This window comes from Ciconia boyciana, chromosome 2, assembly GCF_034638445.1.
Source record: "Ciconia boyciana chromosome 2, ASM3463844v1, whole genome shotgun sequence".
In the NCBI taxonomy this organism is placed as follows: Eukaryota; Metazoa; Chordata; class Aves; order Ciconiiformes; family Ciconiidae; genus Ciconia; species Ciconia boyciana.
This window is the reverse complement of record NC_132935.1, coordinates 805435-832964: the sequence shown is the minus strand read 5'-3', so window position 1 is coordinate 832964 and position 27530 is coordinate 805435. Positions and strand designations below refer to the sequence as shown.

General features: G+C 62.5%; 1 protein-coding gene across 4 annotated transcripts; it reads right to left on the bottom strand.

The window, feature by feature from the left end:
* Nucleotides 1-1450: 1450 nt before the first annotated feature.
* LOC140647304 (casein kinase II subunit alpha-like) lies at nt 1451-27530 on the bottom strand. Of its 4 annotated transcripts, none has more exons than XM_072851750.1 (13): nt 27384-27530; nt 15059-15194; nt 12605-12716; nt 10748-10849; nt 8792-8842; nt 7667-7726; nt 6506-6589; nt 4790-4900; nt 4133-4234; nt 2877-2977; nt 2437-2585; nt 2040-2129; nt 1451-1947 (listed from the first exon to the last, which is right to left on the bottom strand). In XM_072851750.1, exons 2-13 carry the CDS (start codon nt 15157-15159, stop codon nt 1832-1834), a joined length of 1179 nt encoding a protein of 392 aa, XP_072707851.1. In that variant the 5' UTR covers nt 15160-15194; nt 27384-27530; the 3' UTR covers nt 1451-1831. The 4 variants fall into 4 exon arrangements, with proteins under 4 accessions (XP_072707851.1, XP_072707852.1, XP_072707854.1 ...); XM_072851751.1 differs by having other exon boundaries at nt 27336-27492; XM_072851753.1 differs by lacking the exon at nt 15059-15194 and having other exon boundaries at nt 27384-27514.

Here is a 27530-nt window from a genome sequence, read left to right as displayed (position 1 = left end):
GTGATGCCGCCCCTGCTCGCAGTGGGGCAGGAGCAGGGGCTGCCTGTGGGGCTCAGCCCTGGCCCGGGGGGGTGGGGAGCCGCTTCTGTCCCACCCTGGGCTGGAGAAGCTGGTTGGGGGGGGGAAGCAGCGGGGATGGAGGGGACAAGCTGGAGGGAGCGATGTGCCCCCCCCCAACCCTTGGCTTGGCACCCTGCGGCGCTGCGGCTGCCAGGGCTTCGCTCCCTGTGGGCTTCCAGCTGCAGCGGGAGCTGGAGCTCAGCGCTCGGGGATTCGGCTCCAGAGCTGGGAGGAGCAGCCGGGAGCGACTCCAGCAGCAGCTCCCACCCTCGCTGCCAGCACCTGGCTTCCACCCCCTCCCCTAGAAGGGTCCTGCGTCGCTCTTGGGACGGGTGATCCTGCAAGCCGTGGGCCACGCGCTCCGCCAAGGACCTTCGCTGTGCGCAAACAGCCCCGCACAGAGGGCTCGAGGGCCTGAGTCACCCTGCAGGAAGCTCGCAGCTCCAGAATTGCCTGCCCTTGCCTGTCACAGGATGGTTTGGGTGGGAAGGGACCTTTCCAGGTCATCCAGTCCAACCCCTGCCACGAGCAGGGACATCTTCACCTCGAGCAGGTTGCTCCGAGCCCCGTCCAAGCTGACCTTGAGCGTGGCAGGGATGGGGCATCGACCACCTCTCTGGGCAACCTGGGCCGGGGTTTCACCACCCTCGGCGTAAAACATTTCTTCCTTGGATCCAGCCCGCATCTCCCCTCTGTCAGTTTAGAGCCCCGAGCCCTCGTCCTGTGGCTACAGGTGCTGCCAAAAAGTCCCTCCCCGTCTTTCTGATGGGCCCCGTTAAGCGCCGGAAGGTGCCGGAAGGTCTCCCCGCAGCCGTCTCTTCTCCGGGCTGAACAGCCCCAGCTCTCCCAGCCTGTCCTCACAGCAGAGGGGTTCCAGCCCTCCGACCATTTCCGTGCCCCCCCTCTGGCCCCGCTCCCACAGCTCCGTGTCTTTCCCGTGCTGGGGACCCCAGCGCTGGCCGCAGCGCTCCGGGGGTCTCAGCGGAGCGGAGGGGCGGGATCCCCTCCCTCGACCTGCTGGCCACACCGCTCTGGACGCGGCCCGGGAGACGCTCGGCTTTCTGGGCCACCAGCGCACGCTGCCGGCTCGTGTCCCCTTTGTCACCCGCCGGTGTCCCCGGCCCTTCTCCGCAGGGCTGCTCTCCATCCCTTCCTCCCTGTGCCAGGGCTGGGGCTTGCCTGGCCCCAGCTGCCGGACCCTGCCTGTGGCCCGGGACCCCCCCCCCGGGGCCAGCGTGCCGCAGAGCCCATGAGCCGCTGCCCCCTCAGGCCACGCTTGTGCCAAAGTGCCCACTAACCCACGCAGCCTTCACCCGTGCCAGGCACCTCAGGGGCACCCCTGCCTGCTGCACCCCCACCCCCCCCCAAGAAGAAGCTGCTGCTCCTGCTGTCCTGTTAGGGACATAGAAAATAAATTTTATTATTCATTTTAGATTTCTACACTGTAGTTGCATCACTAACCATGATCCTCATGAGAAGAATGCAGCTAACTCCGTACCCCGACACAGACACAACAGAGATCAGCCTTGGTCCATCGCCAGAGAGTGTGATATTGTTACTGCACAGAGAAAAAAAAAAGGAACCTACATTTTTGCTCTTTTTTTTTTTTTCCATACTCAACAGAAATAAAAATAAAATTCCAGAGTGCCCCGTTTCTGCCTCTGGGCAGGGGCTGCCGGAGCCCGTGGCTCTTGCGGGGCAGGCAGGAGGGCAGAAGGCAGGCGCGGCCCCGGCCTCGGCGCTGCGGGAAGCCGGCGGTCGAGAGGTGAGTTCAGGGCTGCACGCCGGCTGCAGCGGGGACCGGCGAGCCCAAAGCGTTGGGAGAGGAGATGACGGGCGACGCAGCCAGGCTGCCGATGGGCTGGGACGCCGACATCGAGGTAATACCTGCGCCGGAGAGAGAGAGGAGAGCTCAGAGCTCAGCGGGGTGAGGGGGTCCCGGAGCCCCCCCTGAGAGCACCGCGGGCGCGAGCGCTCACCTGCCAACATACTGGAGGAGCTGACAGGCGTGTTACTGGCCGAGAGTCCAGCCGAGGTGCCGATCCTTGCTGGGTCTTTTGCTATGGGATCTGTGGGGCAGAGGCGAGGGCAAAAGGCATCAGTGAGGGCTCCCGGCGCGCCGAGGGGAGCGCTGGTGCCTCGCCGCCCCCCCAGAGATGGGGCAGCGGCCCCGCAGGGGGAGGGATGGGCAGAGAGAGGCAGCCAGCAAGGACGGAGCTGCGCCGCCGGCACTGCCCACGCCCAAAAGCACGAGGAGAATCATCGGGGTGGTGCTGGGCAGCGAACGGCGCGAGGAGGGCAGAGGGTCGGGGCAGGGAGGGGACCGCGGCAGGACCCCCGAGGAGCTGGGGCAGGCAGCGGTGCAGGCAGACGTACAGAAGTAGGGGTGCTCCATGGCGTCCCGGGCAGTGAGTCGTGTCTGGTGGTCGTAGCGCAGCAGCTTGTCCAGGAAGTCGAGCGCCTCGGTGCTCACGAGGTGTTGGTTCTCGCTGTGCACGAAGCGCTCCCACCGCTTCCGCGAGTGTCTGCGAGGAGGAGGAGGAGGAGGAGGAAGAGGAGGAGAGTTGCATCAGCGCTGTGCCCTGCCGCTGGCACCTCCAGCTCACCTCCCACGCTGCCCTCTCCCGCTCCGCACCCAGACGTGGGACACCATGGCCGGCGCAGCCAGCACCGGGCCAGTTGCCAGCCGCGGGAGGAGTGAGGCCAGGCCGTGGGGAGGGAGGATGCGGGGAAGGAAGGCACCGCCACCCACCCAGCCCGCGCCGGCCGCACGGCTTCGCGCCTGCCGCACGGCTCCGCGCCTGCCGCCCACCCACCTGCCGAGGATGTCGTTGAAGCGGGGATCGAGCTCGATGTTGTACTTGTCGATGTAGTCATACAGGTCCTCCGTCCCCAGCACCTTCGCGATGCGCACGAGCTGGCAGGAGGGTGGAGAAGGAGCGACGCTGAGGGCGACGGCAGAGACGGGGCTCCTGCCAGCCCAGCCGCAGCCCCGCACGTCCCGGCCCCCCCGCTGTCCCTCGCTCCCCCAGCGAGGACACAGCTCAGCGGAGCTTCGTGGCCGGGGAAGGACGCGCTCCCAGCCCTCTCCAGGGCGGAGAGCGAAGGCAAGGCCTCGCAGCCCTTCCCTGGGGCAGCTGGAAGCCACGCAGAGGCGTGCCGTGTTCCAGCTCTCGGCAAGGAAGGGCGAACGGATGCCAGAGGTGCTCCGGGGCCGGCATTCCAGAGCTGGAGCGGAGCCAGATGTCTGATTTCCTCTCCTCACCCTGAGGGCGGATGCAGTGGGGAGCCCGGATCCCACAAATGCAGGTTCCTGCAGGCCCTTCTCGCAGCTGCGGTGGGGTTAGGGGCCCGCCAGGCATGCCTGCGTTCGCTGGCTGAGCTTACGGGAGCGATACAAGTGGGAAACACGCCTCCTCCGCTCTCGCCAGGGGCTCCAAAGCCACATCCCATAAACCCCACCGCGGCAGCAGCGTCGTTCGGAGTAATCGAAATGGAGCACACGGCTCCCGCAGTTCCCGAGCTGCACCTCAGCTACAGCCCCTCCAGCAGCGTGCGGGTCAGGCAGATGGCTCCTGTCAGCACCTCCCAGTACAACCAGTGCTTTGCGACCCTGCCCAGCCACCCCCAGATCTAGCTGCCGGCTCACCCGCTCCTCCCTCAGACAGAAAGGAGAGGGATAGGAGAAGCAGGGATCACCGAGACCCCGGCGTGGGCAGGGGATGGAGGCGAGACCCCGGCGTGGGCAGGGGATGGAGGCGAGACCCCGGCGTGGGCAGGGGATGGAGAGACGAGACCCCGGCGTGGGCAGGGGATGGAGAGACGAGACCCCGGCGTGGGCAGGGGATGGAGAGACGGGGCAGCATGCGGAGGCGGCACGCAAATGCCAGCGTTGGAGGCTGCCACGCCGGTTCAGCGCCGCCGGTTTGCTTCACGGTGTGCTCCTGGGCTCGCCAAGCGCCCTGGGAGGGTCTGCGGAGGACGGGGCGATGCGGGGAGCGGGCAGGGAAGGGTCTGCGGGAGGAGGGGGGGTGATGGGGGGAGCGGGCAAGCGTGCTGCCCTGGAGCTCACCTGGTCGTAGTTGTCGTGACCGTGGAAGAAGGGCTCTTTCCGGAAGATCATGCTGGCCAGCATGCAGCCTAAACTCCACATGTCTAAGCTGTAGTCGTACATCTGGAAAAGGCGAGGACAGAGAGAGGGGAGGTGAATGAGGCTCTGGGAGCCACCAGGCTGCTGGGACGGCCCAGGAGGGGGAACAGGCACCGGGGGTTTCCGGCACGGCAGCCGGCAGCCCCACGCTCCGCTTTGCCCGGGACCATCTCCTACGCAGGCTTCGGGTTCGGCCCCTGAACTGCGCGCGGTCTCATCGGTCGCGGGCAGAAAAGCTAGCCGCCGACCAGGCAGGAGCAGCCACCTCAAGGGCTGTTTGCGGGGCGGCAGATACTTTCACTCTCGCTTTCCCCAACTCTTTCACCCCTCGGCACACGTTCACCCCGGGCCGGTTACACCAACCGCTCAAGAGCCTGTCCAGCCAGCGTGGGTTGGAAAGCGCGGGTAGCTGGGCTGTCCCTCGTCCTGCTCACGTGCGGCCGCAGGTTGCAACCCGCCGGGCACGTGCCCGGGCGCAGGAGAGCCCGGGGCTGCGTGGGACGCTGCGGCACGCCAGCCTGCGTCTCCACAGCCAGGCTCCGCCGTCGGCACGAGGGGCTGGGTCCCGCCGGGACGTACCTGGTAATCTACCAAGAGCTCCGGTCCCTTGAAGTACCGCGAGGCCACCCGCACGTTGTACTCCTGGCCGGGGTGGTAGAACTCCGCCAGCCCCCAGTCGATCAGGCGCAGCTGGAGGAGAAGAAGGGGCGAGAGCGCGTCAGTACGAGGACCTGCAACCCTGCAGACCCCAGACCCACAACTGGCGCTGGCCTCTCCAGCAGCCCGTCAGGCGTCTGCAACCACTAACGTGCCTCTTCTCGGCCGCTCCTCTTCGACGCGCAGCTCTCCGCTACAGCGGTGCCACGCCACAGCGGTGGCCGCACCGGAGCCAAGGGGGAGAGGCGACAGGAGCATCTCGGGGGGTGACACCACGGCTCACGCGGTCCAGCGTCACGGCACCGCTGATGCTCCCCCAGCACCCTCGCCCGGCTCGGGGGCCTGCGGTGCCCGTCCTGCGCCTGCCCCCCCATGACTACTCCTCCCTCGGACTCGGGTTTTGCGTTTGCCCCTCGGGAATTTCACCCCGTTTTTCAGATCTTTTCTCAAACTCGTCAGGGTCGCTTTGAGCTCCAGGGGACTTGCAACCCTCCCCAGCTTCGCTCGTTAAACCCGCGGACGATGGTCCATCAGCCAGGTCATTAATATCGAGTAACACCAGGCCTAGGACAATCCCCGTGGAACTCGGGCAGCGCTGCCTTCCGCTCCGACAGCAAACCATTGATAATTACTCTAATTAGGGCTTTCCAGCAGCTTTATACCTACCGTATAGAAAAACACATCTAAGCCACGTTTCCCTGGTTGGCTTATGCCAGAATTCTTATTAAAATCGAGATATATGACATCTACCGTCCACAGAGAGCCTCTCCGGTGGTTTGAACGTTAATTTGGGGAGAAGGAAAGACCGGCTCAGCTCAGGTGTCTGCGAGCATGGCGGTTGCAACAAAACGCAGCCGGGCTGACGCAGGGCGATACCGGGCTGCGACGACGGGGAAGATTTCAAAGGGCACGATGCCCGAGGGGGACGGGGCGGGGGTTCGGCCCCCTTCTGCTCTGATAACGGGGGCGTTCAGCGGCTGCCAGAGGCTTTGCCCGTGCCACGGGGAGACGCCCGGCCTCCCGCTGTCGGAGCAGGCGCCTTTTGAAGTCCTTTTTATTTGAAGTCCCAGCTGGCCAGTTGCTACAGAGGTGCTGGAAGAAATCTAAAGTTACATTTACAAGCCCAAGTTACCGACAAACAGGTGGCAAATAAAGGGAGTTTACTGGACGCAGGTGCGGGTTTTACGGTCACCTGTATTTCCAAACAGCTGCAAATTCAGCCCCCTCCCCGCACTGGGGTCTGCTGGGGCCCAGATCTAACGAGGGCCGACCGGGACTTAAAGGCAAACACTTTCCTGCCTGAATACAGGCTCGGGAACACCGGTGCTGCCGGAGACGGGCAGGACCACGCGGCGTTAACTGTGCCGGGGAAGTTTCGCTGTCGAAACCGCAACCGTCCGCGGCAGCTAAATGTGGGATACGTCTGTGCTGGCCTGCAGGAACAGGAGCACGAGGAAGCGGGCAAAAGCAAACCGCTGGTTCTCTTGTCAGCGTAAAAGGTTCTTAGCCGGGAGCTGAGCGGTTGGGAGAAGAGCTCACGGCACATGACCCTCTCCGCTCCGAGGCGCGGACCCGGCCCAGCGCTGCCCCACGGCATTCCCCTTGCCCCAGGGAGGTGGATCCGGGGCCTCACCGTACCTTTCTGTGCTCGTGGTCAATCATGACGTTGTGTGGCTTGACGTCTCGATGCATGACCCCCATACTGTGACAGTAATCCAGCGCCTGCGGACAGAACGGGCGCCGTCAGAAAGCCTCCCTCCGCGTGACAAGGCAGCAGGATCGGGCAGAGAGCCCGCAGCCGGAGGCGGCGGGGCCGGCGGTGAAGGGCAGACCCAGAGGCTGTTCTGGGACGGAGCCAGCCAGCCGCCCCGGGCAGCACCGAGGTCAGCCCCTGCTTCAGGGACGCCCGTCCTAAAAGCTACGGGCACGGACGCGTTCCCCAGGGATCTCCAGACCTCGGCCCCGTTCCAGATCCTGCGCAGTCACCTCTAGCGCGGACCCTCCCCGGTGTCCGGCACGCACCGTCACCTCTCCTGGGAGGAGACCGCTAAAATCCCGCAGCGTGGGTCTGACCAGCCTGCCGCGCCGCAGACCCACGCACCGGGCTCTGCCCCCCGGCACGATCCCTTGAAGCCCGGCCCAAACCCAAGAGCTGGAGCGTGACCGAGCGGCAGCGAGGGGGCAAACCCCATCTCCCTCTCCAGCCCTGTGCCAGCCCCACCGGAGGAGACCTCCTTCAAAGGCTGCCGTCTCCCTGCAGTGCCTGCTCCAACGGAAGCCCCGCAGACGGGACGCTGCAGTCGGTCCCGGCCAGGCTCTGCCGGCGGGGATGGCTGGGACAGGCAAGGAATGCTCTGGGAGAGCGTTTCAGCGCCCTCGGCCCCCCGGCTGACCACCCGAGCAGGCTCCGGCACGGCCCCGGCCCCAGTGGCAGCTTGCAACCAAAACCACTTCCAATACCAGGTCCCAGCGGAGGCAGAAATGTTGCAAGAGAATGCCGGGGAGATAAATAAGACGGCTTCTGCTTCTCAAGGACACGGTGACCTTGCGCTCCGAGCCACTCGCTAGCACGCTCCACAGCCACCTGCCTCTGAGCCTCCCCTCGCGCGGTGGCCCAAGCGGCCGTCCCACGTGGACGGCCGGGCAAGAGTCCAGCAGGGTTTAGTAGACAAGTGAACTCCTCTCTCTGCCTCCCATTTCGACATGCAGACTTCCCAGGGGAGATTTAGCAGCAGTTCTCTGCTGGAGCGAGGATTTTCTTAGGGACCGTAGATTTCCCAGCCGTCCCCGGGAGCTTACCTTGAGGATTTCATACATGTAGAACCGTATGTCAAAATCAGATAGCGTCTGGTACAATTGCTGGAAGAACGAAGACAAGAAGCAGGTTAATAAAACACAGCACGTTTATCCGCCGCTCCTGGGCGCGGGACCCGGGCTCCTTGCGTCTGCGTAGGTGCAGAACAGACGCTTGTGGAGTCACAACTCGGGCCCAGAGGAACCAACTGGCCGGACAGCCCCCAGGCAGGCTTGTACCCGCTTTGTACCCCGAATTTCCCCACCTGGGAACTGCCAGCACACCACAGGGAGGAGCCAGACTCTCATTCGGCTAACCGACCTTCGGAGCACGCGTGTGCCCTCCCTGCTTCCACCCCGGAGGGGACCAGGCAGCTCTGAGACCCCACGGAGACCCAGCGCCTGGAAGGATTGTTCCCCATCCCGAGGACAGGGGACGAGGATGAGAGAGCGTGCCTCACCGTCCTCGCAAAACCCAGGGAGCAGAGAGCACGTCCCCAGGAGAGCCCAAAGACAAACTCTGGGGACAGGAATCGGGGGGGGAAAAGGGTCACATCAGGACTTACAGCGCATTAATTACTCCCTGAAAACAGAACTGCGCAGCCACAGGCAAAGCGGCTGCTGGTTTACTAACTCCTAACGGCTCATCTCGATAACCCCCCTCATCTCTTTCCACTCAGCCCAGGCTCCAGGGACACGAGGCTCAACTAATCTAACATTTCAGCCGGCAAATTGGCCAACAGCAGATTGCGAATACAAGCCCGTGATGGCCAACTGCTGGAGCAGCGTGGCCAAGAGGAGAGACTTGGGGACCCGCCGGGACAATCCCTAACAGCAGCACTGTTCCCCTGGCTCTTCCCTTAACTGTAAAATGCAGAAAAGAGCAGCTGGCCGCAGCCCCAAGTCCCCCGGTCCCTCCGAGACAGCGACGCCAGCCATTTCCGTGACACTGTGTGCCTCAAAGACAGGACCGTTCCCTCCCCACCACGAGACAGCGTCAGAGCGGGCCGGGAATCCCCCCAGCAGCCAGGGCGCGATGCCGACTCTGCAGCAGAGCCTAGAAGAGCTCTCCCAGATACCCCCCACCATCATCGGATTCAGGAGGTGTCTGCAACGGCGGTGGTCGCTCACCTTGAAGTCTGTGTTGTTGACATGCTCAAAGACCAGGGCAGGCGTCCGAGACTGCAGGACAGCGGCGTCAGTTCGAGAGACGGAAAGAAGAGAGAGAAGTTTAGTCCCCCTCCAGGTAGGCACTTCTGTTCAGCACCCGCTTCCGTTCAGCTCCTGCCCTTGCCACCCCGGGTCCTGCCGCGCACACGGCCGCACGAGCTGCTCTCAGGAGCGCTGCCCGGCGCTTAGCAGCATCCGGCGCATTAGGAGCCGCATCTTTACACCGCCACGTGTGCACGTGCTTTGTACATACCCATCCCAGCGATCAGACCGATGCACCCGCCTCTGGGTGCTGAACGGGACCCAGCAAAGCTGGGTCAGGGCGAGGCGGGAAGCAAAGGAGCTCTTGAGGTCTGGTTTGTAAGAGCGGTGCCTGCCGGCATCGCTAGAGCGAGCTACGGTTATACCCGGCAAAGGGGCTCCCACGTCCCGCCTCAGCTGGCAGCCACCCCATCTCACAAAGCCTTCATAGAAACTCCGGCAGAAAGGAGAAGGGGGCACCCCTTCCCTTTCTCTTTGATCTCCTCCTCCTCCTCGCAGCGGGATGCTGGACCTCCGGGCAGGACTCCCAGGGTCTGTGTGCGGGGAGGAACCCCCCTCCCTGTCTGCACAGCCCCTCCCGAATACACCCAGGAGACCAGGTCAGCCCTTTTGGCCAGAGACCACCCTGGGCCCACTTTGGGCCATCACCCTCAGCAACCCCGCCAGTCCTCCGGCCCGCTGCTCCCCAAAACAGCCGCCCGCCCCGACGCGAGAGCCCGCGCCCCAGTTCCCGAGAGCACGGCCCCGCTCGCCGGCCGTGTAACCCGCCCGCGCTCCTTCCCTACGACGTGATCTGTCACCTCAAACGTCACCAGCCAGCGTTGCAGACCCCGTCTGGAAACGGAGCAGCGGAGCGAGAGCCTGTCCCCAGGGCCCCCGCTCGCTGCTATCTCCCCACAAACAGCTGCCTTTCACGGCCCGTCAGAGGATTAAAACCGGCTCAAATACGCCCCGCTAATTCATCCTAATGCAGCTTTTTAATCAGAACGGCAGGCGGTACGAAGTCACGGGCCTTGGAGAAATTCAGCCGCGCTACATAAACACCACGGCTTTTATCAGTCTGCCCATGTAAAACTCTCCCCTCCGCTGCCAAAAGCCGTAGCCCAAGACCCTCCGGGTCCTGCCGAGCCCTGCCGGCCCCCCTGCCCGACTCGGGACCGACCTGAACCGGCAATCCTGCCCGGATCGCACCGGCCGGATTAGAAACCAGTGGGGACAGTGGGACACCCCGGCTCTGCGGGGATAACAGAAGTAAAAGCCACCCCCGGGCGAGAGCCGGGAGACCGGCCAGCGCCACAAAGGAAACACCATCGGTTTTGGGGAGGAGTGAAGGATCTCAGCACACCGCAGAGCACCGAGGCACGGAGGCGGAGGAAAGCCTCCCTCTGCCCGATCGGTTTGACGACGGCACAACCCCAACCTCCTCCCGCTCCCCGCCGATTCACCCACGTTGGCCGCTGCCTGTCCTTGTCCTCGGCCTTCGCAGAGGCAGGGAGCGTCACCCAGCAAACAGAAAGCAGCCTGATGCTGCACAAGAAAGCCAAACAACCCGCCGGGCAGAAGGCAGCCCTCGCTCCCAGCCACTTTTTTGGGACTGAGAGCCGATGGCGCTGTAGGCACAGCCCTCCTCCACCTGCCGCTGCTGGATCAGCCAGAAATATCTCCTTCCATTTCTACCCTCTCGCCTACCGTCTCAGCAGCCCTCGAGCGGGGAACACGCGCGGAGATTTCCCCGGGCTGATTTCAGCTGCCAGACGGATGCCAAGTGGGCCAGGGAGTCAGCGCGAGCTCACAGAGAGGGCAGGAAGGGCTCCAAAGGACTCCCTCGCACCTTGCCAGCTGCGGGTGTCAGAGCTGCCCCTTCCCCTTCCTTACCACGGGGTCTTTCACTATGTCTAGCAGGCTGATGATATTGGGGCCTCCTCGGAGATTCTCCAGGATCTTAATCTCACGCTTGATCTTCTTCTTTTTCACAGGCTGATAAAACAGAAAACGAGAGCCAGTTACCAGCAGACAGACCGCTCCAGCCGCTCCGGCACGACGGGCTGTACACGCAGCAGGGGAACGGCGAAGGAACGTGTGGTTCTTCAGTCGTGCAAAAGAAACTGTGATGAGCAGGAACGTTCTCCAGGTCTGCACAGCCCACGTCTGACCCTGAGCAGCGCAGACTCTGCCTCACGGGGACGGTGGCTCTCCCCTGACAGGGTAACCCAGCGTCGCCCGGCTGCGGAAGAACGGAGGGAGCGTGATTCCATGCCTGAATCACCCCAGAGAACGGCATCCTGCGAGCTTGTCCGTCTAACAGCTCTCCGCTTCCAAAGGAGCGGAGCTTCCTGCGTTCGGGAGACCGTTGGGAGATTATTTTACTACAAAAAAAAAGGTTTTAAAGAGCAAGCTTAATTTCTTCAAGTCCCAGGTTAAATCTTTGACTGAAACTTTGGAAGCAGTTAACCAAGAAGAGCGTCACTCAGCCAAAGAGCTCTAGCAGCCAAGCCCGTCTGTGTCTCCGTAACTCCTCAGTGCTGCCTCACGAGCCCGAGCTGCCCGGGGAAAGCCCCCACGCTTGCAGAGCGAGCGTAGAGACAGCTCTGGGTGCGCTCAGAGAAGCTGACCTGAGTCTCTCTCCTGCCTCTGAAGACGGGATGCTCTTTCTGCCTTTCGAGCTAGCTTTCCGCTTCTCCGTCACAGGCTGGGCACGATACGGGGCAAATACATTAACGAGGACGTTTCTCACGTTCTCACTCGTAGCCCGTCCCGAGCTTTTCTTGACGTGTATTTCTGTTGTGCTGCTTAATTGCTATACTCCTTCCACTTCACCCTTTCTCTGGCAAAGGCAACGGTTCTTAAGACCGTCCCCATACTTTATAACTCGTGCAGCCTACAGACTATAATTACACACGGCTCGGTGACACCGCAGAAATGAGCTTGCTACCGCAAGCTGACGAGCCTAAACGCGGCCCGTTTAGGAGCGATGAAACGGGAGAAGCAGGACTGCCGGCTGCCCATCTGTCCGGACTCCGTTAGCTCTGGGGAACCCCTCTGTGCCCTGCCCACGCTCCCGGGACAGCCGGCTGTACCCGTGCTCATCCCCAGGGCAGGAATCGGCTCCAACTTATAGGCCGAGACATCACGTGCTGCAACGACCCTTCCGTTGCAAGACGCCGCTCTGCTCATCCCGGGAAAGATCTCTGGGCTCCTGCGTCCTCGCTCGGGCAGGGAGCTGCGCTCCAGGAATCCAGCACGGGGATTTTATGAACTTGGATCAGAACAAGCCAAGTATTTGTGTTGGACTGGTGAGATTGTGACCTGAAACAGGCCCAAAGAAAGCCTATTCCCTAAAGCATCCGTAGTCCCGGAGCGGCGCTGAGACGCAGCCGCCTGTCAGGAGGAGATCACCACCCACCGCAACCTCGCAGCGGTGACACCAGCGGGTGACAGAGGGAGGGCAAAGGGGACGCAGGCAGAACAGCCATACGAGGCTGGGCACAGGACTTCCCTTCTGCCTCCACGGCACGTACGTGATCCTCTGCCCCCTGCTCCAGCCTCTGGTTTGCTTGGGAAGGAGAGAAGCTAGCTGAAACTTTTGCCTTGGGGACTGATGTTTTCCTCAGCTGAGATGAGATCGCCCAAATATCAGCCGAGGGCTTCAAACGGAGAGGGCAGGAAGAGGTGAAGGAGAGGAAGACGCAGAAGCATCGGCAGAGGAACAGAACGGTGAGCAGAGACACCTACCTTGAGGATTTTCACAACCACTTTCTCATTGTTGGTGATGTTGATGGCTTCAAAGACTTCACTGTATTTGCCACGGCCGAGTTTCCGCACAAGCTGATAGTCATCTTGGTTGCTGTTTGAGAAACAGAGAAATCAGAGATGAAGAGATTGCGCCCGGCTCCAAACAGAGCACTGCTTGCTTTAGAGACAACGCTTCTCCCAAGGGAAGGTCAAGGTCTGGGGGTCGGTCTGTGGCAAATGGAGAGCTAGCAGTTTACCACGGCGCCTAGGGCTGGAGAGAAGCAGCTACCACCGCAGAGGAACATGCAAACCGACCGGCGAACGACCGGAGAGCACCGCTGAAGCGCGGCGCTGCCGGCAGCGCGCGTGGCAGAGTGCTGGCTCAGCAGTTTCCACGTGGAGATGGACACCAGACCTCACAGACGTTACGGGGAGCTCGGGGACAGCCCCCCGCCGCTTGCACGCGCCGCAGCCCTGCAGGCAAACCCTTCCGGCACGCCGAAAATGCCTCTGCCAGCTCCCAACGCTGGTGCTCTCCCTCCCAGCCTTAGCTCTCCTCCCAGCTCTGCCTCGGGTCGTGCGGAGGCGATGCCTTTCCACCTTTCCCTCTTCTCAAAGAGGCGGCGGTGGGCTGCAAGGACTAGCTCACCTGAAACTCCAGAGCCCACCAGCAGTTAGCTAACGGCAGAGACTGACAAAATACCCGAGATAAAAATTCCCCTAGGACCCCTCCTTTATCCTGAGGTGTCAAGGCTCTCGCACACCCAAGGATTTGTAAAAATAAATATTCCGTACAAGAAATCAGAAGAAAAGAAAGCAACTCTCACCCACAAAACCTCCACGTATTTAAATCCACTAAGGTCTAACCAAAGTCACCTGAGGGGACTGAAGGAAACAGCAGAAGTATCGGCAATTATTTCTGCTACGCCAAGGAGGGAAGGCACGGGGCCCCCGGGGATTTGATAAGGATAAACAAGTTGAGGAAAGAAAGGGAATTACAGGCTGCAAAGCTTGACTTCACAAATTGCTAATTAGCAGAGACAGTACAGGAGATGACTTGTCAGCACCTGAGGAAAAGAAGGAGAGTTCAAACGGGCAGCGGAGCTGCAGCACAACCCGACCGTGCCAGGCCGCTTCGCTCCTTAACCTAAGGTTACGCTCGGCAAATGCGAATAGGGGGAGCGTGGTGAACCACGCGTGGTGAACCACGCGTTACAGATGGGGAGGATTAATTCACCTTCACTAGGAACCAGACGGGAAGGCTCGGGGTCAGCGCTGGGGAAAACATTAATTGCAAGGATTGTTTGGGTGAAAAAAGCCCCCAGGATGCTCGCAGAAGACGTGGAATTACCATCCCGGAGAGACTGAAGGCTCCCCAGGGCTCTGCCTGGCGCAGGGGATTTGGAAGTGGATAAAAAGCTTTCCATTTCTAGGTCACCGGTACCAGTGACCGGCGCGCGTTGCAGCTAGCCGGGGTTTGGGCGGAGAGGAGGGAGAGCACCGGGGAGGGCTCCTAATCCGGCCCCGGCAGCAACCCCACTGACAGCTGCCAACCGCAGCACGGGAACAGCCGCCTCGGTGCCCAGGCACCGGCTGACGCTGCGGCCTCAGATAAAAGACTTATTTCATAGGTTTTACCACAACTACCGAACAAAGAGCAGCCTCTGTCCCTGGCAGGCAGCATTGCTTCAGCCCGAAGCGCCGGGCGCACGGCTTGGGAAGGAAGATGCTCTCGAGCAGGGGAGCGTTTCTTGCTGACGAGCGCCACGTTAATACCCGAGACGTCAAAGCTGGCCCTTTGCCCGGCCCGTCGCCAAGCCAGCTGCCGTATAAAACAATCAACTGGTCGTCTTCGTGTCAAGTTCTCAGAGGAACTCCAAAAAAACCAGTCACGAGACTTTCACCTTCATCCTTTCAAACGCCTCTTCGCTCCAGGACCATTCCCAAGCTCCCCACCGTTTTGCTCCCCGTTATTCCCATCAGCGCCCTGGGGACAGCAGCGCGGAGGCTGCTGTCTTTTGACGTAGCCATCCTTCCCAGCGATAAAAACCAAACCCTTATCACGCTTCTTTAATTAAGCGCTTACTTCTGTGCTTAAAGCCAGGCGCCCAGCTCTATTTTAAATGCTTAAATACAAGTGGCTCCACTTGCAAAGCTGCCGAGGAGCCGCAGGCTCGAGCCCAGGGCTCCCCAGGAAATCAGGCCCCCGCTTCCCACCGCTGCCCGCCCCAGGCAGCGCAGTCCCCTGGGCGGGCGCCGGACGGCAACGCCGAAAACCAAAATGCCGGTTCCCGCTCCGCTGGGTGCCACCCTCACACCGCGGCTGGAACGGAGGCTCCGCGACAGGCCCTCCTGCCTTCGGAAGGGCGTTTGTCCCCGCGCCGCGGAGGAGAGCGGCGGCAGCGCTCGCGCACGGGCCCTGGCGTAGGTCCCCCTCCTATCTCCCAGGCGTACCCCCATTCCACGACGTGCGACTCGTAGTCCCAGTACTCGCGGGGTCTCTGAGTGTTCACGTCTGCATAGACCCTGGCCCGACTCGGCACTGGCCCCGACATGCTTCCACGGCCAGAGGCGCAGTACCTCAATCACCCTAAAAATACAAACACACATGAATTGGGATGAGACCAAAGCACACTTGTGAGAGAAACAGGGAAAAGAGGGGGCGCGTGTCGGGGCTGCCGAGCGAACCCGAGCGGAGGGGGGGCCGCAGAAAGCGAGGGCGGGCAGCAGGCAGATTCTGACGGGCTCTCCGGCACGGCTCAGCCCCGCGGGGAGCAGCCGGCAGCACCGCAGCCCGAGCCACCAGCCCGGCGGCAGGTCTCTGCTGGGAAGCGGGCTCCGGGGTCCGCGGAGCCAACAGCTGGGCTGTCGTCCTTCACTCCCCTTCCCAGCCCAGTCCTCTCCCCCCCGAAACCGCTCTGCCCGCCCTGGAGGCCACTAAAGCCAAGGGCAGAAACCTCCCTTTGCTCTCCAGCTCCGAGCGGCCCCGCAGCAGTTAGGAGCGAGCACCACCAGGTCCTCCCTGAACCTGCCAGCTTTGGCCCGAGCCTGCTTCCCCAACGGGAGGAAAACGGTAAAACAGAGACACCAACGGAAAAAGTCGGCAGTGCCAAACTCCACGGAGCCGGGAGGGACACACACAGAGAAAGCAGGTCTGTCCGGGGTGGGGAAGGGAGCTCTGCGCGCCGGGAAGGCTGCGCGGACCCAAAACGCAGCGCCTGCTTTCCCAAAGGAGCAGCCCACAGAGGTACGGGGGTCAAGCACGGCACCTCTCAGCTCACGGCTGCCTGCGCAGCTCGGGCTCTCCTCCCCGGGGATGGCCGGCCTGGCTCTCAACCCCTCCCGGGAACGTCCCCACCTTCACCTCATCTCCACACAGCAACGGCATCGGCTCAGCTCCGTCCACCAGCCGCCCCGGGCCTCTCCCCGGGCAGCCGGCGGGGATGGAGGCAGCTCTCGGTGCCCAGCACGAGCAGAGGTTAGAGCCGGCCCTGGCAGAGGCCAGGGAGCTCCGTGCCAAACCCTGTCACCTCCCCAAGGACACGGGGACAGAGCTCTTCCGTCCCCTGAGAGCCGGGGACGACGTGAGCCGCACATAGCGAGACCCCAACCCACTACACCAGCAGCTCTCCAGGAGCCCACCGGCCCCGGTGAGACTGCACGCTCTCCTCTTGCCGGCAGTACCTCCGGTACGAGCCAGAGCCCTCCAGGCGCAACCGCCTGGTGAAATGCGCCGCGTCAGCCGGCTGGGCCACGGAGGAGAGGGCCACGAGTCCCCGCTGCGAGCCAGCCCAGCTGCTCCCACTCCTCCGGGCAGCGCCCAGGGAAAGGGGATACGCAGCCATGGACGAAACGTTTCGACTGAACAACACGGGCTGGGAAACACGCACAGGTACCGAAACCCCGGCTGCCTGCCAAGAGAGGGCAAGACGCGGTGCTGAGCTGGCACAGGTCCGGCAGTCCTCTGAACGCGGGCTTGGGAGGGATGCTTTTGCTATCCCTCGTCCTCCTACGGCAGCGGGAAACTAGCATTACAGTCCGTCTTTTACCCAAAATAGAAAATATTCTGACACAGCAGCCCGGGCTCTGCTCCTGCCGTAGCAAAATCACCCGCAAGACATGTCGCAGCACGGTCGGTGAGTCTATAAATCAATACGAGCACCGGCGGCAAGGAGCACCGAGCATTTATACAGCCCTGTTGCATTTTTAATATTCTACGCAAGGGTTAACGGGCATCTCGAAGGGTAGATGCCACCCAGCTGGTACAGAGCCAGAGGGAGGCAGCTGCCTGCAAGCTGCGAGCAGAGCTGGGCTTTGGATGAACAGGATCCGGCCCCTCCGCTGCTGCAGAGGCTGCTGTCCTCCACTGCCCGACCCGAGAGGGGAGCGAGCAGAGCTCATTAACACAGGAAAAAAGGAGTTTTCTGCCAGGTTAACGAGCTCCACCAGCCCGGAGCAGGGTTTGGGGAGGGTGGGGAGGTACAAAAACCACTCAGAAACTGAAAATTGAAAAATCCCACCAGGTCCCATCCGCAACTACGCAGTGAAATGGTGCGCACACAGATCCCGGCGGCGGAGCGAAGACGTTCTGCTCAGCAAAAAGAAAGTTGTTTGGAGGTAGAAAGAATATCCTGCTGTTCTGCACACAGCGGGGTGCCCCCCGCATCCAGCAAACATCCCAGGAAAGGCATGGCAGGAACAGCACAGGCTCCGAACAAACCAGGAGTGCAGGGGGCCAGGGAGAAGGAAGAGCCACGGCTGCCGGCTTCAAAGAGAACGCACCGGGGCCCGCGCAGCAGCAGCCGGCAGACACAGCATTCCCACGTATCCTCCCGCAGCGTGGCGAGGGAGATCAGCCGGCACCGAAAAGCCAGAGAGAGGGAAGGCAGGACTCTCAAGGCCGGCAGCGGGCAGGATCGGGCCTGTCTGCAAGGCCGACGCCGGAGGAGAGGAGACATTTCTGCTGCGGCATTGTTGGCATTGTGGATCGGGGTGAAAAGTGCTGACAGGGAGAAGAGAACGACCGCAGAGACGTTAGAGAGGGAGAAAAAATAGCAGGAACCTTGCTCGGGGCACGAGGCAGCGGCTGAGGACACGGTCACACCACCGCAGGCTCGGCACGACCCGCTGCTCCACGCAGGGGAAACCCACCCGTGACGCGTGGAAGGCAATCACACGGGCAGCTAACGAGCCTCGGCTCGGGGGGCTGCGGTCATCCCACCGTCCCAGGGCAGGAGGCGGCTCCACGGGGAGCGCTTCCCTGCTCCGATCCACTGCAACATCGCCTACGTGCCGGCACCGGTGGTCTCCCCTCCGGCCAAAGCAGGCTCGCTCCCCGCGGCACATTCTCCGGCGCCTGAGGCTTTCACACGTGAGGCTGGCAAAATAAGCCAGGAATCCTGTCATCCTGTCCCACTTTTCAAATATTTTTAACCTGAAGGGCTCGGGGCAAAAAGCCAACCTCTCTATTCTGTGCTAATTTCAGAGGTTTTTTCCCCTCTGAGTGCTTTAATGGAAGCGGTGCGCTCTCGGGCAGCTTTCAGCTCCGTGCATCCCGGGTCTCGGAGTTGTCGACCACAGTCGGGGGCTTCTCGGGCTTCCTGCACTTACCGCTTTTAACTCCAAACCACCGGCAGCAGCTCGCCGGCTCCCCGTGCTTCCCCAGCACAGAGTTTGCTCCCGGCTCCCCTCCGCCAGAAGCAATCTGTTGAGGATTTTTCAACTAAAATAACAAACATAAGTGGGATGCAGCATTTGGTCTCTCTTTAAAAGGGTGTCATCCTTCATCTTTTTTGGTAGCGCTCGGCGCCATCCCTCCTTCTCTCGGCAGCGCCGAGACGTAAGGAGCGTTATCGGAGAGGTGTCGAGATGAAAGGAGCCGGCGCACTTCCTGACGCTGGTTAAACTGCCCTCCGATGAAACGTGGGCAGAACAGGCAGCATCCCTGCCTGGGCAGGCCCTTTCCCCTCAGCGCAGACCCGGCCCCCCCAGCCGCCCCTCTGAATCCCTTAGGAGAAGGGGGCTGAGTGCCCCGTCCCCCCTCTGCCGCTGCACCACCACATCAAGTGACACGGTTCAGAAACAGAGCCGGGTGTAAGAAACCCTGCGGTCTCACAGGCCACCAGCGTCCCACCCAGGATGCTCGCTTCCAAGGCGAGCCCCACCACAGCTTCACAGCCCCCGGCGAGAAGCCTGTATCCGCAGACAAGGCCAAGGCCGTGGCCATCATCATCCTCCCCAGGAAGCCAGAAGCGGCCCCGGGATGCACTGGCTGGAGTCCTGGGGCCGCCGGTTCCTCTGCACCGGGACGGGGCCGCCGGTTCCTCTGCACCGGGACGGCACCGGTCCCCTCTGCCCGCTCCAACCTCCCTGTGCTCCTGAGAGGTAACTCAGTCGGTGAGACACGGACTCGTCTCACGCCCAAACCCCTTCCACGCACGCTCTGCAAACGGGAAGCGGAGCAGCCCGAAAGGCAGCGGCTCTCCCTCGTGCCCAGGCAGGTGACACCACAACCCCGTCCCTCCGGACAGCCCCGCCGGGGCCAGGGGAAGCTCTGACTCCACCTCGGCTCCCCGACACGAGCTCTGGCAAACCGCTGACCTTTCACGCACGAGGAGCCGTCAGCGTGAAGCCGGGGACGGCTGGGCAAGGCCTCGGGAACACGCTCCGACCTCTCTCCCGGTTGGGAAACATCGCCTGCCCCGTCCCACGGCACACCACTGCCCTCCAGCTGGCCCTGGCCGACTGACCGGCGGTGGTCAGAGGAACCGGCACAGCCCTCGCCCAGAGCGCTGCCCTGAAATCCTCCCTGAGCTCATCTCCTTGGCGAGGCAGCGCCCCTCCAAATCCCTATTTGCTGGGCTTTTCCCACTGGTCAGACCGCAAGCTCTCCTCGGGCAGGACCGTACCTTTTGGGCTCTGGGAAAAGCCACAAGCCTTCACGGCACTAAATAAACTCGCAGCCAGCAGGACTTTGGAGAAGGCAGCAGAGAAAGGCAAGGCGAGCACGCAGACTCGGAGAGCAAGAGCTTCACATCCGCGTTTCCAGCTCTGCATAACAAACCGGAGCAATTCGGTGGACTGAAATGAGAAGGGAAGGGGCTGCAGTCGAAACCAAGAGGACAGAAACAGCCTGGAAACAGCTCATTACCTGCTCCACATCCAACCTCAAAGCCTGGCTTCTCCACTCGGCTCAAAGGCAGGCTGCTAGCAGAGGGGAGGACGGGGGAAAGCCGCCTGCTGCCTCCCTGCCCGGCCAACGCAGCACCCGCAGGATCCGGGACCCTCCCAGGTCCTCCCCAAAACGAAGAGGGAAGCTGGGGGAGGAGAAGACCTTCCCCACAGACAGGAGAGTTCCCTCGGGAAGCAGCCGCGGCCAGAGACGCTTCCAAAAGAGCGGCAGCCGGATCTCCCCACCACCTACGGCACACGGCCACGGCGAGGGCGGGCTAGGCGAGACCCAGCGAGGCTCACCGTTATCCCTAGCCCCGCACAAAGCCACAGCTCAAGGCAGGCGACGCCGAACCGCGCGGCAGAAGGCAGCCTGCGGCACCGAAATACTCCTGTGCCCGTAACTTCTGCAATCTTGGGGCTGCTCTGAAGGGAAGATGTACACGGTGGCTACAGAATCATAGAATCATTAAGACCACCGAGTCCGACCGTTAACCCAACACGGCCAAGGCCACCACTAAACCACGTCCCCAAGCGCCACGTCCACACGGCTTTTAAACACCCCCAGGGATGGGGACTCCACCGCTTCCCCGGGCAGCCTGTGCCAGTGCTGGACAACCCCTTCGGGGAAGAAATTGCCGATCACTGCCCTAGTCCTGCTGGCCACAGTATTCCTGACACAAGCCAGGATGCCATTGGCCTTCTCGGCCACCTGGGCACACTGCCGGCTCATATTCTGCTGGCTGTCGACCAAAGCATGCTCCTACTTTCCACGCACTCCAAGGGGCCCTGCACGCTCCATCCCGGCCGTACTGCCGGCACTCCCTCGGCACAGGGTTATCCACACGGCTGGCTCAACGCAGGCACCTGGATCCCCCTGGATACAGGGGATTTTGGGCAGCCAAAATGAAGAAATTCACGCTGGGCTCCAGCCGGAGCTCGGCAGCACCTTCACCATCACGTTCAGAGAGTAACGGAGACACGGCGTAAACCTCCACGGCGATGGAGGCAAGAAGGCTGAAAACATCCTGAGGAGCTGCGGATGAAAAAAAGCATCTGTACACATGGATTTATCTGATTTAAGAAGGTACAGGAGGAGTCTGGTAAGTGCCACCAGCCAAGACTCCCACCCTAGTGGGACACGGCACACGGAACCGAGCGGCTGCCCCCGGCCCGAGGTCGGCACAGCAGGCGCTGCCCCTCACGCTGCCGAGCCACTCTCCGGTGAGATTTTAATAAGCACAGAGGCAAAGAAACCAACTTTACATCCTCCCTTAAACTCATCGACAAGTTGGGAATGTTCTCGGGAGCGTCTTCCACACACCGTGCAAGGGAGAAACCACAAAAATACTGATTTGGGAACACGATGAGCCAGGGAGGATGCAGAGAGAGCGGAGGCATGACGAGGGCACATCTCCTCGATCGTGGGGCAAAACGGCACTGGTCAAAGCCAAAGGGCAGCCGGCACAGCGAGAAGAGGAAGATGAAGGCCACCCTCCCCTCTCCTGAGGTCAGCCCTGCTCTGGTCTTGCCTCCTGCCAGCCTCTGGAGCTTTCAACTAGCCCCTCGACAGCTTTTAGCAGCACGGTGGCACGCTCGCCCACGGAGTTCGTGAAGACAGCCACCTCTGCACACCCCGGGGAGCCGGGAGCCTCACGGAGAGCCCAGGCCACTCAGGGAAATCCCGAAGGAGATGCCTGGACTGTGGATGCTTCCAGATGCCAAGGCCCCTGCTGACAATCTGCATTAGGCAGCGATAGAGGCAACTGCTCAGAGACCAGCCGCTTGCCCCCAGGAAGGTAAGACCACGGTACGGAGTAGGAACGACAGAGCCTCACCGGTTTATATCCGAGCTGACAACGCTGCAGAGCCAAAACGCAGCCAGGACAGCGAGGACAGCTCTTCCCCGGAGAGATGCTGCCTCTCTGATGGAGCCGATCGCTCCGGCTCCCGACTCTCCGGCTCCCGACTCTCCAGCTCCCTGGAGCAGGGAAGAGCAGGGAAGTCCCTGCCCCGCAGCTAAGGAAAGGGAGGGTCACCTGCAAATGGAGAAGCGCATTTGTTTTTCAAGGGGAGACCGGGCTGATGCTCAACAGAAGAGTTAAGGATCCAGATCAGATCCGGCCCGCGGGGATAGAAAGCCATCTTCCTTCTGTTCCCGGCCGCTGCGCTGGCCTGACCCACCAGCGCCTGCGGCGAGGGCACGTGAAGCGTCCCACTTCTCCCACGGAAAGGGATTGCACCCGAATCACCGGATCTCTGAGCAATTAAAACACACTTAAAATGGCCACAGCTTTTTTAAAAATCTGCCAAAGCCTCTCCTCAGCACCGGCTACTTAGGAGTGGTGGGTACGGGGTACGGGTAAGCCCTCCCTGGGCAATTTCAAACCCCGACGTGGGAGGAGACTGTAACCCCTCATTTTCTGAAGCTCAGCGGCCGACAAGAGCTCACCACCTCCAGCCGCCTCTGCAAAGGGCTCGCCCGACCTCCCCGCAAGCTACTCCCTGTTTTTAATGCCTCAGCCCTCGCAGTCCTTCTGGGGTCTCGAGAGAAGCAGCCGGCCCCGTCCGATGACGGGTAAGAGGGCCAGGACACCCTATTCTAAATGCGGGGCTAGGGGATCCCCCATCCGACGTGGTCGGCAGGCCCACGGGGACAAGCAGGTCCCATCCCTAAAGGAGAACAAACAGCAGCGTCTTGTCCGGTTCCCATCTGCCTCCTCACCCCGCCGTCGTGCCCTGAGCAGGGACTGTGGCTTGAGAGCCCTGTTTCAGCCCCAATTATTCTAAAATTCAAAACTGCTCAGCTCCAGAAGGGACTACCAGACTTCCAGGTCGGTGCCCTCCTTGCTCACGGGGCGTTACGTTCCCCTTGTCCCCAACACCAGGTAAAACGACTTTTGGCAGGCTACAGCTTTCAGTCTCTGGGTGACAAAACTTTGCATGCCACAGGCAGAGAAAGCTGACGACGCCGAATCCCGCCGGGGCCCTTGTCCCTCCCAGCGCGTCTCTGGCCCCATCGCTTCGAGGAAGGGCACGTCTCTTCCCTCGCTCCCGCCGCTAACCGGGCGTCTAGGCTGAAGGTGCAGGCACAGTGCAGGCAGAGCAGTGCAGGCAGAGTGCCCTGCCCAGGTACTGCCAGCGTCTTCGGCCGAGGCCCCGGGCAGCACCACCTGGATGGGGATGCGGGTCCGGGAGCAGTTTGGCCATTAGCACATCACCGCACTGAAATCCTGCAGCCCAGCTCGTTGACTGCAGCCGGCTCAGGTTGCCAGCCTGAAATCCCAGCGCTGGCACCAGCGCACGGAGAGACGGACCCGGTGTTCCTGCACGCCCGGGCAGACGTGCCCTTAGTCATCCTCCGAACCAGGAAGCCTCTCGAGCCAGGCACTCAATAATGCACTTATTTGTTTAAATCACTGTGATTGCTTCGTCACATCCAAACCCACAGCAGCGAACAGTCTGGAAAGGCAACGGTTTAGGGTGAAATGGCTCATTTGCCCGGATAGGGTGGAGATACAGATACGGAGATAGCTCAGGCTGACTCCCTACACAAATACTGTCACTACCCCATTGCTCATGAGGAACCGTGCCCCCTCTGCCGCAGGACCGTAGAATCATCGAGTCACTGAGGTTGGAAAAGACCCTTAAGACCATCGAGTCCGACCGTTAACCCGGCACAGCCAAGGCCACCCCGACACCACGTCCCTGAGCGCCACGTCCACACGGCTTTTAAACACCCCAGGGATGGGGACTCCACCGCTTCCCCGGGCAGCCTGTGCCAGTGCTGGACAACCCTTTCGGGGAAGAAATTGTTCCTAACACCCAGTCTAAACCTCCCCGGCGCAACTGGAGGCCGTTTCCTCTCGTCCTGTCCCTTGTGACCTGGGAGAAGAGCCCGACCCCCCCTCTCTCCACCCTCCTGTCAGGCAGCTGTAGAGAGCGAGGAGGTCTCCCCTCAGCCTCCTCTTCTCCAGGCTGAACAGCCCCAGGTCCCTCAGCCGCTCCCCATCAGCCTTGTGCTCCAGACCCTTCCCCAGCTCCGTTGCCCTTCTCTGGACACGAACCCAACACCCCTGTGCCCACCCACCTCCAGCTCAGCGTGGCCGATGCCGGCTCCCAAACCCACTCCAGCCGGGGGGAGCGGAGAGAGAGGCTCAAATGCCAGGACCCAGTGTGGGGCTGATCGCCTCTGCCTCCTCATCCTCCATCCCTCTTTCCACGTCCTGACCTGGACCTCTCACCTCAAACCCTCTCCCATCCCCTCTCCTGCAACTCCAAATCCCTCCTCCCCGGCCTCGCTCGCCTCCAGCTCCTCGCTCTGGCCTCTCACATCTCTCCCCGCCATGTTTTCAACCCCACTTTCACGCGTCCTGCAGAGCCAGGTCTGGCGAGGCGTTGTGACAACACAAATCCTCCCGTCCCTGCAGAGCGGGAGCCGTGCGAGTTGTCCTCAGCGTTTCAGTATCATCGCCCCACGTCCCGTCACCGAAGGACTTCTCCAAAGAGCCACGGGCAGTGAGTGCTGCCGGGAGAAAGGCTTGGAGGGAGAGTGAGCTTGGTCAGCGCCGGGCACAGGGGAGGAGGGGAAGCAGCAAGGGGTCGATATCCTAAATTTAGTCGTCTTGGCATCACACAGCGAGTTTCAAGGTGGCCGGAATAAGCAGGGAGATTTCAGAGGAGGAATCAGCTAAAAGCTGTGACAACGGCACCTTCTGCCCCATCAGCATCTCCCGCAGCCAGGCAGGAATGCCGGTGAGACCACGGACGACAGCGCGGCACCCATCAGGGCACCTCCCGGCACACGGCGTGACCCGAGAGCCCCCCAAAACACCGCCCTGGGGTGCCGTGGTCTCCCTCGCACCGGCCGCGCTGCATTTCCCGCAACGGCGGTTAAAGGTTTTGCTCTTCTTCCCCTGCCATCCTCGGCGGACAGGGATCCCTCCCTGCGGGACGGCACCCGGTTTCACAGCTCACCGCGAACCAAGACTGGCATTTCCTAAGGCAGACGCTTTAAAAATTCCTCATCGGCGCCTACAAAAGGGTTTGGGATCCTGGTTAGAGCAGGTGCCAGCCAGAGAATTCATCACCAAGGACGGGGCTTCGACATTAAGGGGCTCCCGGGCTGGGGACCGGACCCTGATACGGCTGGAGAAAGACGGATTCATTAGTACAAGAAAAAACTCCGAGAGTTTGGACAGAAACGGGCTTTGCATTGTTTTCGTCTATACGTTAACAAAGGGCAGAAGCAAAGTTCGTTAGATTCTTCCCGCTCTTTCCACCCCTCGTCGCAGGTGAGCGGGGAGAGCTTCGGCAGAAACCACTGCTCCCCCCCGCGCTCCCCGGCAATTACGGCCGCGGTGCGCTAACGGGTCAGCGACCGACTGCGCCGGGAAGGGCCCGAGTGGTCCCCAAAAGCGAGGTGCCGCCCCCACCCCCCTGCCTCCCGGGCGGCGAGCAGAATAGAATTGTTCAAGTAAAACAGGAGAATCTGGTAAAAGTAAATAAAACACGGCGCTGGCCCCTGCCCTGCCCGGCCGCACCGCCCTCGCCCGCCCCAGCCCCTCTCCTGGCAGCCAGCCGTGCCCACGCGCCGCACAGCATCGGCCGGCACCGACCGCCGGGCGGGACGTGGGGCACCTCCCTGCCCCACACCTCACCCAGGTGAACCCCTCACGAACGGGACCCCAACGCCTGGCGGCCCAGAGGGACCCCGGCAGCGGGGCAGGACCCCTCCGACACGGCCCTCGCACGCTCACGCCCCCGCCCACGGCTGGGCACACCCAGACCCACACCCCCCCCACGGCTGGGCACACCGGAACCCCTCGGGGCTGCCCACGGGGTGCCCCCCCAGCCAGGCCCCCTCCCCACACTGCCGTCCTGCCCCCAACACCCAGCTCCCACGGCCCCCAGCGTCCCACCCCTGGGTGTCCGGCTGATGCGCCCGTCCCCTGACACCCCCTTCTGCACCCCCTTCCCCCACACCCCCCTGCCCTGCCCCACGCTCACCCTCACACACCCCCACACGCACCCACACACCCCCGTGTTCACCCTCACACACCCACACCCACCCACGCTCACCCTCACCCACAACCACACCCACCCACACGCACCCTCATGCACCCCCCCACATCCATGGTCACACTCACGCACCCCACACGCAGCCACACCCACCCACGCTCACCCTCACACACCCCACATGCACCCACACACCCCCGTGTTCACCCTCACACACCCACACCCACCCACGCTCACCCTCACACACCCCACACCCACACACGCTCACCTTCACGCACCCCACACCCACCCACGCTCACCCACACTCACCCTCACACACCCCATACGCACCCACACACCCCTGTGTTCACCCTCACACACCCCACACCCACCCACGCTCACCCACACTCACCCTCACACACCCACACACCCGTGTTCACCCTCACACACCCCCCACGCACCCACACACACCCACATGCACCCACGCTCACCCTCACGCACGCCACACACTCACACCCACAAACCCCTGTGTTCACCCTCACACACCCCCCACACTCACACTCACCCTCACACACCCCACACACACTCACACTCACCCTCACAGCCTCATGTTCACCCTCACACCCCCCCCACGCTCACCCCCACACAAACAAGCACTCACACCCACCCACCCACCGTCACACGCCCTCACACACCCACCCTAGCACACCCCCACCCCCACACGCACCCACACCCCCACGCTCACCCGTACTTACACCCCATCACCCTCACACCCTCATCCCCCTCACAGCCCCCCAGGCTCACTCTCACATCGCCACACTCGCCCTCACGCGCGCTCACACCCCCACACTCATCCTCACACCCCCACTCACCTGCACACACCCCCATCACACTCACCCTCACACCCCCATGCTCACCCTCACACCCCCATCCCCATGCTCACACTCACACCCCCGCACCCTCGCACACTCACACCCTCGTGCTTGCACTTACACTCCCACACACTCACCCTTGCACACCCACCCACGCTCACACTCACAACCCCACACCCACCCTCACACACTCACGCCCTCCACCCCCATGCTCACACCCACACCCCCATGCTCACACCCACACCCCCACCCCACCCCACTCCCACACCCACCCTCGCACACCCACCCCTCACAATCACACTCGCCATCACCCCCCACTCCCCTCACCCTCCCCACGCTCACCCCACACCCCTCACACTCACCCCCACCCTCACACACCCCTCACGCTCGCCCCCTCACACTCACCCCAACACCCTCTCACCTCACACTCACCCCCTCACACTCACCTGCACCCCCCACCCCTCCCCCCCATGCTCATCCCCCCCCGCACACTCACCCGGCTCTCACACCCTCACCCTCACCCCCACTCCCCCCCACCACACTCACGCCCCCCCGCACTCCCCTCCCCTCAGGCCTCCGCTCCCCCGCCCCTCCCCCTCTCCCTCCCTCCCCCGCCCCCTCAGCCCTCCCTCCCCCTCCCCGGCGCAGTCCCCCCTCCCTCCCTCCCCCGCGACGCCCCGCTGTCCCCTCACCGGTGGGGCCGGGCGGGGGCCGGGGCGGGGGCCGGGGCCGGGGCCTACCTGGCCGAGCGCCGCGGCCCGGCGCTGTGGGGAGGGGCGCTGCCTCCCCTCCGCTGGGGGTGACAAGATGGCGGCGGCTCCTGGCGGCGGCGCCCTCGGACGGGCCGGGCCCCGCCGGGCCGACGGGGGGCGCCACCGCGCCGGCGC

Excerpts from the sequence above, each read along its gene's own strand:
- LOC140647304 (XM_072851750.1), bottom strand. The coding sequence starts at position 15,159 with ATGTCGGGGCCAGTGCCGAGTCGGGCCAGGGTCTATGCAGACGTGAAC. Across the intron at positions 10,850-12,604 it reads TGGTTGTGAAAATCCTCAAG|CCTGTGAAAAAGAAGAAGAT; the intron begins GTAGGTGTCTCT and ends CTGTTTTATCAG. Across the intron at positions 8,843-10,747 it reads ACATAGTGAAAGACCCCGTG|TCTCGGACGCCTGCCCTGGT; the intron begins GTAAGGAAGGGG and ends GCTGTCCTGCAG.